The sequence below is a fragment of the Emydura macquarii genome, unplaced genomic scaffold (assembly GCF_026122565.2).
Source record: "Emydura macquarii macquarii isolate MOO-44397 ecotype Brisbane River unplaced genomic scaffold, CSIRO-AGI_Emac_v2 contig_3603, whole genome shotgun sequence".
Lineage (NCBI taxonomy): Eukaryota > Metazoa > Chordata > Testudines > Chelidae > Emydura > Emydura macquarii.
This window is the reverse complement of record NW_027133740.1, coordinates 1,425,969-1,437,320: the sequence shown is the minus strand read 5'-3', so window position 1 is coordinate 1,437,320 and position 11,352 is coordinate 1,425,969. Positions and strand designations below refer to the sequence as shown.

The following is an 11,352-nucleotide window of genomic DNA, read 5'->3' as shown; positions in this document are numbered from 1 at the left end:
GGAAAAAAAACACCTTTACACTTTAAAGTGAATATAGAAGTACTTTATTAAACATTCAAACTTCATTAAGACATGTGCAATATGGCAATTTTACTGGGTTTAACCCAACTAAGACAACAAGTATGATTGCTTGCTTGCTGGGGCTTAACAGGGTCCAGATCACACTTACCACTAATTAAATACTTTATTGAATAAATACATAAACAAAAAACGCATTTTAATACTCTTTATAAAAAGCTTAGATATTTGTAAAGGCCTTTCAAATTCACTCTAAAGGATAAGTAAAACATTAATAAAGGTAGGTATGTTAGTTTAACATAATTGGCTGATTTTATACAGCACTTATATCTTTTAGTCCATAAGTAAATTATCAAATGATAAAGAACATCCAATAAAACCACTTCTACTGAACTAGGAAATAAGTTTCTAAGAAAGAAAAAATTTACAGACCGCATGACTTTCCACCCAACCCCAACAGTCTAACCCTGAAGTGGATAAAACCAATGGCTTTCCCCACAAGAGCTCACAACAAAATGTCGCTTTGCTTATCAAAAATCTGTATTTCTGATCTGTTATGAGCATTGAGACAAAATTCAATATATCCCCAAAGAAAGAAGCACAATGCACGTTGTGAATCGCCTAATCAGCAACAGCGAGCACTGCATTCAAAAAACCTCTCATCCCAGGGATTAAATGAGATCAGCCACATTCATTGGCATCTCCTCCACTGTAGTATTGTAGAAAGTCTCAATATCCCGAAGAATTCTTTTATCCTCCTCAGTGACAAAGTTTATAGCCACACCTTTCCTGCCAAAACGACCACCTCGGCCAATTCTGCACAAAACAAAAGACACATTAAAAACATGTTTTTAAAAAAGATATGTCTCCAAAATTCCCGGAGTTTATGGCCAGAATTACACAGGAGGTCAGACTAGATGATCACAATGGTCCCTTCTGGTCTTGTAATCTACTGAATATATTTGTAACAACCTTAGTCCACTTAAAATGTTCAAAAACGTTAATATCCACTTAACAACCGCTGTTCACTTAGCTGCCAAAAGCTGGTTTATGCTGTATTTACAGTACAAGTGGCTAATCAAAGTGGTATTTGGCTAAGAAAAATTAGCAGTTAGTGCCAACCTTATGGAAGAAATGTCCAACCTACAGAAAGCAGTAGAGAAAGGTTACGGTTTTGGCCGCAAAATAATCTCAGTATAGTTCTTGGTGTTATGAGTTTGCAATTCATATCACATTTCAACCCCCACCTCCTGCACATTTGATAATGGCTAGCAATGAGATTTACACATCCAGCCACTCATCCATTTCCCAAGCCTGGGCAGAGCTCGGTCAGCCTAGCACACACAAATGTTAATGAATGTTAAAAATAAATATAAATAGCATAGTTAAGTGCTGTTTCAAAGATGTACTCCAACTACATTCTGTAATGCAGAATGGTAAGTGGTCATATTTCATTGTGAAAACATCAAGTATTTAAGATGCTGTTTTCAGCAGGAAAACTTATCCTTTTTTGGCTGGGAAACTCAAGCTAATCACTGCTTTTGTATTAGCAGTTTTAGGTCAGACAGATTACACCACCACCACATTAGTTTGAGTTAGTTGACAGCCCACCAACACAGTTCTGCCTTCCTTCATGGAAAACTGGACAATGTAGAAACCCCTTTTCAGTAAGAGCTAAAATACACAAAAATGGCTCATGACAAAACTTAAAGTGAATAATCATGACAAAAGAAAAAAACAAATATATAAATACCAACTCGCTCTTTATTCAAACAGTGTGCCGTTTACGAATCCACGTCCTAAATTAGGTCAACGCCGTTTCTGAGCACCATCTTGTGTCATCAACTGCTGCTATCGACTCCTGTATTTTTTTACATCAAGTAACAGAGTACAATTTACTTCATTTAAGGACAAAGCCACTTGAAGTATTTAACTAATCCTAGGGAAACAATTGCTACCAGAAAAAAAAAGCACACCACAGAGGAAAGAATCCCACTGTAAGAGGAACCACCAAAACCAAAACAATGAAGTCACAAGCATAGCACAATTAGACCTGTCAGGAAGAAAGTATTCTTACTGAAGTTACTAACAATATGGAAGACTTCTAACTGAACAGCAGCAGCAACTCAGGAAAAATTAGCCATGGCCTAAAGCAAGAAAGATGTGGTGGACAACCTTTTCTAATTGTTCACACCAAGTCTAATTATTGATTTTTTGCAATATCAGATTCCACAAGACATGCTGCAGAAGATACTAATTCAGCAGCAGATGCCAATTGGACCAGGCCTCAGCAATGAGCTGATCAAGTAACAATGTTAAAACAGACTAAAACATCTAAATTTTCCCACTGCTTTGTTTCATTGACTAACCAAGAAGCTCTGCCCCTCCCCCATTTCAGAAATGTTATGGAAACAGCTATATGAGTCAAGTGCTTAGTGTCAATTTTTTATACAGGTACTACCTTCCTGCTATGATTGGATATACACACTATTTCAGTTTGTCCACTCAGTGGACAAAGAAAACCAAAGGTGGGTGGGTTTGTCCAAATTATGCGGATAGAATTATGTAGAAAATATGATGCAAGTTCTAGTGATTTAGTCTGAAACAATGAAAATAGGAGACATTTAATGATATAACAGTGCAGCAACTAACCTGTGAATGTAGTTTTCACGATTGGTCGGCAGGTCATAATTAATAACTAAAGAAACCTGTTGCACATCAATGCCACGGGCCTGGAAACCAATAGATTCTTTAATAAAAGCCCATACATTTTAAAGTATGAAATTTATTCCTTGTTTTGTTGACCACATTATAGTGATGAACCACAACTGTGTAGCCCATAGTGGAGTGCAGTCTTTACTCTTCCAAGAGCTTGAGTGGTTTGGTTATAGTAGTAACCTTCACCAAATTAAGAAGCTTTTGGCAACAAGTATGAACATACTGACTAAAACACCTGATAGGTACAGTATTAAAGACAACCAAGATATTTACCAACAAGTCAGTAGTGATCAAAACACGGCTTGATCCTGATCTAAACTCCCTCATTATAACATCTCGTTCCTTCTGGTCCATGTCACCATGCTGGAGAAATAAAAAATGAGAACTTTTACGATCTCCACATTCCAGAGTAGACAATCTATTTTCTCATTTTAATGTGTATGAGACCAAGCGTCCCCATCTGCTATAGGATCAAGGCAGGCAGGGATAGTATGAAACATTTTGCTTTGAGCAGGGGGAACGACAATACAGCACTTCACAGCTACATTGTAACTTAACCTGCTTCTGACTTTAAACAGCACAAATTTTGGTGCCTAGAATTAACATTTTTTAATCCATCTGTTAAGACACTTCACTTGTGGAACAATAAAATCATTCCCACTGAAGTAGAGATTAATGTATTTAACACAGTCCTACAAGATCAGAAGCATGAGATGTCTTCGATAAAACAAAGCATCAACTCTTACCAGAGCCGAGACAGTGAAGTCCCTTGCATGCATTTTCTCTGTAAGCCAATCCACTTTTCTCCTTGTGTTCAGGAAAATAACAGCCTGTGTAATAGTCAGTGTCTCGTACAAGTCACAGAGAGTATCCAGTTTCCACTCCTAAATGAATTTGAATGTATTTAGGAAAAAGTGCCAGGTAATTAAATTTGCATTACCTAACAAGTTCAGTTCAAAGAAAAAAAATCTAAATGTGTGAAGGCAAGAACTACAGAAAAACAGATTACCAAATTAACATTTCACTATATAGAATTATGTAGCTACAACATGAAAAATAATCGTAAGGATTAAATGCAAATTTCCACATAGATTATTGCACCAAATCTTAAGACATAGGACACTGGACATTAAGAAAGAGGTCCACCCAAGTCATTTTGGATCTAGTGCACATTTCTTCTTCTTCTTGTGTGTACTCTGCTAGCATTACTACAAAAACCAAGGCTCAGCCCTGGTTTCTGTAATTTTAGCACAGTGCTTGAACAAGAAGGTGGCAGGACAAGAGTTCTTCTAAATACTTCCAGCCAAAGGAAATTAAGTTAGTACCTACCTCTCTTTCAACATTAATATAGAATTGTTTGATACCCTCAAGAGTCAATTCTTCTTTCTTCACCAGAATACGTATAGGATCTCTCATGAACTTTTTAGTCACTTCCAACACATCCATTGGCATTGTGGCTGACAACAATACAACCTAAGAGATAATTTTAGAAGCATTTCTTTTGCATTTGTACTGCCATAATTTAAGAAAATATTCAGGTACTGTTAATGAAACTCGATACCAACTAACAAAACAGTGCAGTGGTACTGAAGAGCACAGATACCACAGTTAAACTAATTTCAATATTAATCAGTTAATAATCATTTAACAGGTAAGTGAAGACAGATTACATGTATGAAATCAAGAGTCCCTTTCTGCTGTGGGATCAAGGCAGACAGGAATAGCATGAGACAATTTATTTGAGCAGGGGGAACGACAATACAGCACTTGGCAGCTACATTGTAACTTATCCTGCATTTCTAAACACAAGATGTTCATCTTAGTTATAACTAAATTTTACCTGAATATTTGTGCTTAACTTTTGGAAAATTTCATAAATTTGATCCTTAAATCCACGGCTCAACATTTCATCTGCTTCATCCAAGACAAACATCTTGATCCATTTAGGTGCTAGGAGTAAGGGAGAAGTATTTCATAAACCATGCTCTGGAGAATGTTTAATGCATCTACAATGGCTGTGACTCACTACCTCTTCCTCAATGAGTGATCAGTATAAACATTTTATCATCATTTCTAAGTCAGTCCCGAAAGATGGTAAAACATCACTTCACTCCCCTTATACGTTCAACACTAAGTTTGTATCTAATGTAGTTATAAACATTCACAACTTCTCCCCAAACTGCTGAACAGTAATTTTAAATGGAATGTCCAAGTATGTATCTATTGTCTTAATATGCATTTTCTTCTACATTAGTTGGGAATTTGAACTCCAGAAATTACAAAGCCTATTTTCTGCATTGTCAACTGAAGCCATGAAGAAACTTCCACATGCAAATATACTAGTCATTGACTAAGTGAAACTAAATTCAGTACTTACAAAGATATCGTCTGTTTAACATATCAAACACACGACCTGGAGTTCCAACCACAATGTGTGGAGCCTCTGCCTGAAGCTTCTGCATCTCATTGCGAACATTTGTGCCACCAATACAAGCATGGCAAGTTGCACCCATATAATCTCCAAGAGCCAGAATTACCTTTTGGATCTAAAATAAAAATCCATCTATCAGTACTTCCAGTATGTTAATGTTTTGGAACTTAACAAGAAAGTTAACACCTATAATTCACAATTCAGTTTTGAACAAGGACCATGCAGCACTTGTCTGGGTCAAAGCTACTGCTAATCTCCCCAAAATGTATTTAAAATATTCACTAAAGAGCAAAGCCCACCACATGGCATCAACATGGTGATTTTTTGGGTTAGATTTATTTAAGCTAGTTTTTTATTCTTAACAGAAGAGTCAGTTCTACTATCAAATGAATCCTAGATCTTTTCCTTTAGATAACTTAAACAGGGAATTTTCCTTTAGAGGCCAAACTGCAAAGTGCCAACAGAATTGAGAAACCACCATCACTGGGTTTTTTTGGGTTTGGAACCATCTTTTAGTATTTTGACAACTCTTTGGGTAGGAGGAAGTAACAATATTCTCACTTAAGAGTGAGAATCAAATTGTATTGGATATATAAAATATTTTGCAATTTGAAAATATAGACAACCATTAAGACCACTTATCACATTAAACCTCACATCAATGGATTCTTAGAACCACTGTTAATAGTACAGGATTCAAGGTGTCTGGAGCTCCATTAAAGCAGCACCATTTTAAGCAGAATAAAGTAGTTAGCCTTGTGAGGGTGAAGTAAACATGCAACGTAGCATGGGTCAGATAAATACACCACAAGACAATGAACTGATCACATGTGCACTGCAGTTTTCATGTTGCACAACTGCACACAAATTTGAGTTTTCAAAAAAGTGCATTTTGTTTCCACTCAGAACATCCTGCTATATCACATCATTTTTAAGATTTCACCATTTGCTGGGAGATACTCTTTCAGAACTACACAGCTTTTCAGCTGTTACCTGCACCTTCTCCCAGCATCACCTCCAAAGAAGTCACATCTGAACTCCCTTCATGTGGATAGGGAAAACCTAATGGGACAGAAGCTAGTCTGTTTCCCCATTACACTCAAGTGACAAGGATTCTGAATGGATATTAGTTACAGACCCCTTTAAAAAGTCTGTTAAGTGTCCTACACAGTTGTGAAACCCGAAACCTATGCAACACACAAGCAGCTTTTTTAACTACACTATCAATACCTGTTGAGCCAGTTCTCTGGTAGGGGCCAATACTAGTGCTTGGGTCTCCTTGAGATCAATCTCCAACTGCTGCAGGATGGAAATAGCAAATGTGGCTGTCTTGCCAGTACCTGACTGAGCTTGAGCAATCACATCATACCCTAAAAAAAGTAGGATATACATTTACTGCTCCCACACAAGTCATTCATTAATTCTATTCCTTTTGAAATAAGTGATCAGTCATTAAGAGCTCTCTCCATTTCAGGTCAGTCCCGAAAGATGGTATACCATCATCTCACTTGTTCAAGCAAAGATTAAAAACAAGTGTCATCAACACACTAAGTATAACATAGTATATACATTTAAAAAAATCTCTTTTTAGTTCACTTGTGTTGTCACTATTAGCAGATAGATGCACCAGACTTTTGTGCTCACCTACCTTTGATACATGGAATAATAGCTCTCTGTTGAATAGCTGAAGGCTTCTCAAAACCATAAGCATAAATCCCCCTGAGAAGGGATTCTTTTAAATTCATATCATCAAAATTGTCAACAATTTCATTCCAATTGCTCTGTAAGAAAAAGCAGGTTTACTACATTGATTAGCTACCTCCATACTTGATTTGAGTCTAAATATTATGCACTTGCTCACCTCAATGACACCATCAGGGTCCATTCCCTCTGGGCCACCATGGTCTCTGTTACCAAGAAAGAGCAGGCCATTAACACTCTTTGCAACTAACAAACCGCATGGGAAACAGGACCTCACCTTGCATACCACTAGCTAGCATTGCCCACACCAAATTGGAACTTGAGCCAGTGATGGATTACTCTAGCAAGTACTTTGGTATTTTGCCAGCATGAGTACTGTCACTTCTGCCCCAGAGATGCCATTGCCCCACACTTTGTGTCAGGCTCAGTCACTATTCATATGAATCATGAGCACTATGCCACAGTGTAAGATCATCAGAAATCTTTACCCTGTAGCAAACCACAAGGGCAAACTACAAGTGGCAGCACAGCTTGCTTCCCCACAGCAAGGCTAGCAACAAGGCTTGAGGAATAGCAGGCCCCAACATGCAACACTTCCCCTGTAGCAAACATAGGCCCAGGGCAGAGACTACAAATCCCATCCCAGCACTCCCCTCACAGCAAAAAAATCTGCTCTACAGGTAGCACTGCATGCTGGGAACTGTAGTCCCTGCCAGAGAGAAGTGCCCATACTGCACATTGTAGACTAGCTCATTGGTTCCCACACTGGGGATATGTGGGAGTCGAGCTGGGAGCCCAGCCAGACGTGGGGCTGTGAGCTCAGAGAGCTGCCACCCACAGTGCTGTGAGACCCTAGCCCAGCAGAGAAACATGGGGGAGAGGAAGTAAGTGGTGACAGATATCGCTCACCCCCCCCCCCACCCCCGCACAGGGACCATGAGGCAGGGGAGCGAGGCACAACGCTCCCCCCACACAGCTCCCTTAGGGTGCATGGAGGAGCTGCATTCGAGGGGATGGGGGCGAGCAGTAATACCAGCTGCTCTGTACATATAGGTCAGTTTCCCGGGGAAGGGGGGCAATGAGGAGCCCAGGCGGGCCGGGGCGAAGGGGGAGCCCACGGGGTCGCACTTGGAGGCTTGCTAGGTGAAAGGGCGGAGAACCCCTGGAGCAGCTCGCGCTCCAGCAGAACCAGGAGTGACGTGTGCTGGCCGGCTTCGATAAGGATCTGCTGAATTCCACCCCCAGCTGAGGCGGACAAACTCTCGCGAGAGCTCCACCCCATTGGATTGCGCAAGATGGGGACACTGAACAAACGCCGGAGAAACGCGACCGGCGTTTGCCTCGAGGGCCGCGCCGCGCCCCTCCCCCTCTGCATGAAAATGGATTCGCCCGAAGCCGGGCCTATGAAGCACTGGAGTGAACCAACAGCGGGAATCCTGGGGGGATATAGCGCCGAAGGGCCATGGCCGGCTCCTCTCAGGGCTAAACCATTGGGGGGGGGAGAGCCGTAGGAGCGGTGTATGGAGCCCCCGAAACAGCCAAGATGCGAGAAAAACCGACCTACAAGGGGACATCTAGACGGAACCATATAGGATGGGAGCGTAAGGAGACCCTCCCCCCCACCCGAGATGGTACTTCCCACCAATGGTAACGACCCGCCATCGCACGCGCTTCTCCCCGCCCGTCCTTTTTGCCCTTCAAAATCGCCTCAGAATAAATAAACCAGCAAGGCCCCAACAGGTTCCCCCTCCCCTCAACCCACCCCATACCTGCTATAATCCGTAGAACCCCCTGACATGTTCCGATATCCAAACCCCACGTCTGTTCTCTCCTCAACTGAAAAGGCTGGCGCGACCGCGACGTCCGCTTTATATACACATCCTGCCGCCGGGACTCATTCCGCCTTTCGGAGCGGAGGGATATGCATATCGCCACACAGTCCAATACACAAATATGCCATGTTTAGGGCTCGCATGCGTCACGGATGTCCCCACTCAGATTAAGTGTGCTATTTCCCGTGGGGTTCGTAAAGCGGAAAGGGCCAAAAAAGCGGGCGCCTGGGGAACTATTTTTTTGTGTCTCGGAGGCGGCAGGATATTGCAGCAGTTGGGGGTGTGAGCCTGACCGGTTCCTTCCTCCGTCCTCCTGCTCAGCCCCCACCGCCCGCCACCGGCACACGCGGGGTTTACCCGCCTGGCCCCTGCTGCAGCCAGAGCCTTAGACTGGTGGGGGAGGGGAGAGAGAGTAGAGACTGCGGGGAGCTTGGAGAAGGGCCAGAGGAGAGGGAGGAACAGGGGCAGCTGAGAAAGGGAAGAAGGAAGGGGGCTTAGGGAGGGAATGTGGGTCCCACCCGCGGAAGGGGGGGTGTCCTGGTGGGGAGGGTTCACAGGTCAAAGTGGGAGCATCAGCAAGCAGGGTTGCCCCTTAGCAGGATTTTATCACCAGTCTTGCACTGTTACTGTTACTCCTGGGCTCCAGGAGTCAGGGCATTATGTGAGACTCTACCCTTTCATTTACCACTCTCCAAAAAAAAAAAAAAAAAAAAAAAGGAGGGGGGCGGGGGCTGAAAAACCGAACTCAGAAAGTTTCCAAAACAAGCGGGCAGTAAAAGAAACTCAAATAGTCAAAATAAAAAACCTGCTGGGGATTTTTAAATCAATCTTGTGATTTTGGGAGGCGGGGGTGATTCGGTAGTTCTGAATGCATGGACTTGGCAATGCTGGCATGGGGGGAAAAGGGAAGGAGAGGCTGTGGAGCTCTGAAGAAAAGGCTGTGTGGAAGCAGTCCAGGGAATAGATACCAGGGGATGAAGGAGTAGGATGGAATGAATGCAGGAGAAGATGACCCTGGTGGAGACGGTTCAGATAGGGAGATGTTGCTGTCTATACTGATTGGCTAGAAGGGTGATTTCTACAGCCATCTTGCTGTTTAATTCAGGTGCTCAGATACCGTGGTGATGGGTGCTGTATAAAAACCTGGATAGGTAAAATAGATTAGCTTCAAATCCTGTTGTGCTGTGGGCAGCATTGAAATTAATGTTTGATTGATTTGTTTCTGAGGTAGCAGAAACTGGCGGAGGGGATTGTAAAACAGAGTTAAAAAGTGGGTATGTATTCTAAATGAAGGTATCCTTGGGGGATGTTTGTGTGGGAATTAACCTGTGCCATCGCTAGGATTGCTGCTGCTTTGTTTGTATGTGATGGAAAAGTTGTTGTGACAGATTGCTATGTGTATGTGTATGTATGGCAATGTGTCAGGAAATATTGTTTTGATGGCACAATCTAAAATAAAACAAGATAATACATTAAATAAGTAAATTCTTATTGTGCAAGCTAGGTCAAAATGGCCAATGGTGGTATGCTAGTTGCTTTTATACCAATAAAAAAGTATTGCTTCATTTACTACACTTATCAGAATTATTGAAAGAGCTTTTTCTCTTCACATTTGTGACAATGGGACTCTACAATAAGGGTAAAGCTGATCAGTACAAGGGACAGAAGTTTATCAGTGGCCAGACTGAGTGGAATTAAATCCCCTAGGAACCAAGGATCATCACAAACCTCACCACCTTCCACTCCAAGTGCAAGATGCATTTCTTTGACCTTGCCTTCTCTAACATAAACAAATAGCAATATGTATGTTTAAATAACAAAACACCCCCTCCCCATCCTATTAAAACAAGACACTACATTGCATATACTTCTGCCCCTCAGGAGAGGATGAGAGAACAAACAATGTGATATACTGGAAGGGGCTCAGATATGATGGTGATAAGTGTGGTAAATAAAATGTTGCCCTCTTTTGACCTGAGCATCTATTCAAAGTTTGGGGTTCTGGGGATGTTCCAGTTCAAAGGAGAAATTGATGGAGTTTTTTATTTTCTTTGATACAATCTTGTTTATTTTCAAGGAATATAAGTGTTTTTTACAATTATCTTAAGTGAAAGGTGTATTTGTACATCAGTTTTAATGAGGTTTTAACTCAGCCCATAACAAGGTTTCACCCAACTCATAACCCTAGACAGAATAGAATAGAATCCAGACAGTTTCACAGTGTAAACTGTTCTTAACCATTGATAGCAGTGTTCATGAAGTATTATTCCTCAGGATGCGAAAGTAGCAGGATGGGTAGAAGAAGGAAAGTGGTTGGGGCATATGTCAGGTAGGGAGGGTGTGAGAGCCTTGGAGACAGGCTGTGACCCTAAAAGCATCTCAGTGCCAGAGTGCAAGGGGTTCACTGGGATCAGGTAATGAGTTTCATCTGGCCAATTCCCTTATGTCATAACCTATATCTAATAGGTGTCATGTAAGGTATCATTAGAAAGCCCCTAACAGATGTGTGGTAAAGCAATGGTATATGTGCTCGTGGGGTACTCAGAAGTCTCCCAGGGGGTACTCAACTCATCTAGATCAGTGTTTCTCAACTGGGGACTGGCATGGGACAGGTTTAGGAGGTGTCACAAGTGGAGGGCCGGCATTAGGGGG

At 41.8% G+C, this 11,352-nt stretch overlaps 1 protein-coding gene and 5 non-coding genes across 8 annotated transcripts; all 6 read right to left on the bottom strand.

Annotated features, from left to right (window-relative positions):
• Positions 1-27: 27 nt before the first annotated feature.
• On the bottom strand, positions 28-8,740 carry EIF4A2 (eukaryotic translation initiation factor 4A2). Of its 3 annotated transcripts, none has more exons than XR_010917733.1 (12): positions 8,638-8,740; positions 7,029-7,074; positions 6,816-6,948; positions 6,398-6,537; positions 5,114-5,282; positions 4,577-4,686; positions 4,066-4,209; positions 3,483-3,620; positions 3,010-3,099; positions 2,671-2,750; positions 1,776-1,879; positions 694-834 (listed from the first exon to the last, which is right to left on the bottom strand). XR_010917733.1 is itself a non-coding variant. In XM_067536591.1 (11 exons), exons 1-11 carry the CDS (start codon positions 8,664-8,666, stop codon positions 690-692), a joined length of 1,224 nt encoding a protein of 407 aa, XP_067392692.1. In that variant the 5' UTR covers positions 8,667-8,736; the 3' UTR covers positions 28-689. The 3 variants fall into 3 exon arrangements, 1 of the variants encoding a protein (XP_067392692.1); XR_010917732.1 differs by having other exon boundaries at positions 695-834; positions 1,772-1,879; positions 8,638-8,739; XM_067536591.1 differs by lacking the exon at positions 1,776-1,879 and having other exon boundaries at positions 28-834; positions 8,638-8,736.
• On the bottom strand, positions 3,173-3,300 carry LOC137145732 (small nucleolar RNA SNORA63). The gene has a single exon (XR_010917742.1). It is a non-coding gene; the product is annotated as a small nucleolar RNA SNORA63 (small nucleolar RNA).
• Positions 3,827-4,007, bottom strand: LOC137145733 (small nucleolar RNA SNORA81). The gene has a single exon (XR_010917743.1). It is a non-coding gene; the product is annotated as a small nucleolar RNA SNORA81 (small nucleolar RNA).
• On the bottom strand, positions 4,407-4,533 carry LOC137145736 (small nucleolar RNA SNORA63). The gene has a single exon (XR_010917746.1). It is a non-coding gene; the product is annotated as a small nucleolar RNA SNORA63 (small nucleolar RNA).
• LOC137145735 (small nucleolar RNA SNORD2) lies at positions 4,778-4,849 on the bottom strand. Its single transcript, XR_010917745.1, has one exon. It is a non-coding gene; the product is annotated as a small nucleolar RNA SNORD2 (small nucleolar RNA).
• Positions 6,607-6,677, bottom strand: LOC137145734 (small nucleolar RNA SNORD2). Its single transcript, XR_010917744.1, has one exon. It is a non-coding gene; the product is annotated as a small nucleolar RNA SNORD2 (small nucleolar RNA).
• Positions 8,741-11,352: the final 2,612 nt, after the last annotated feature.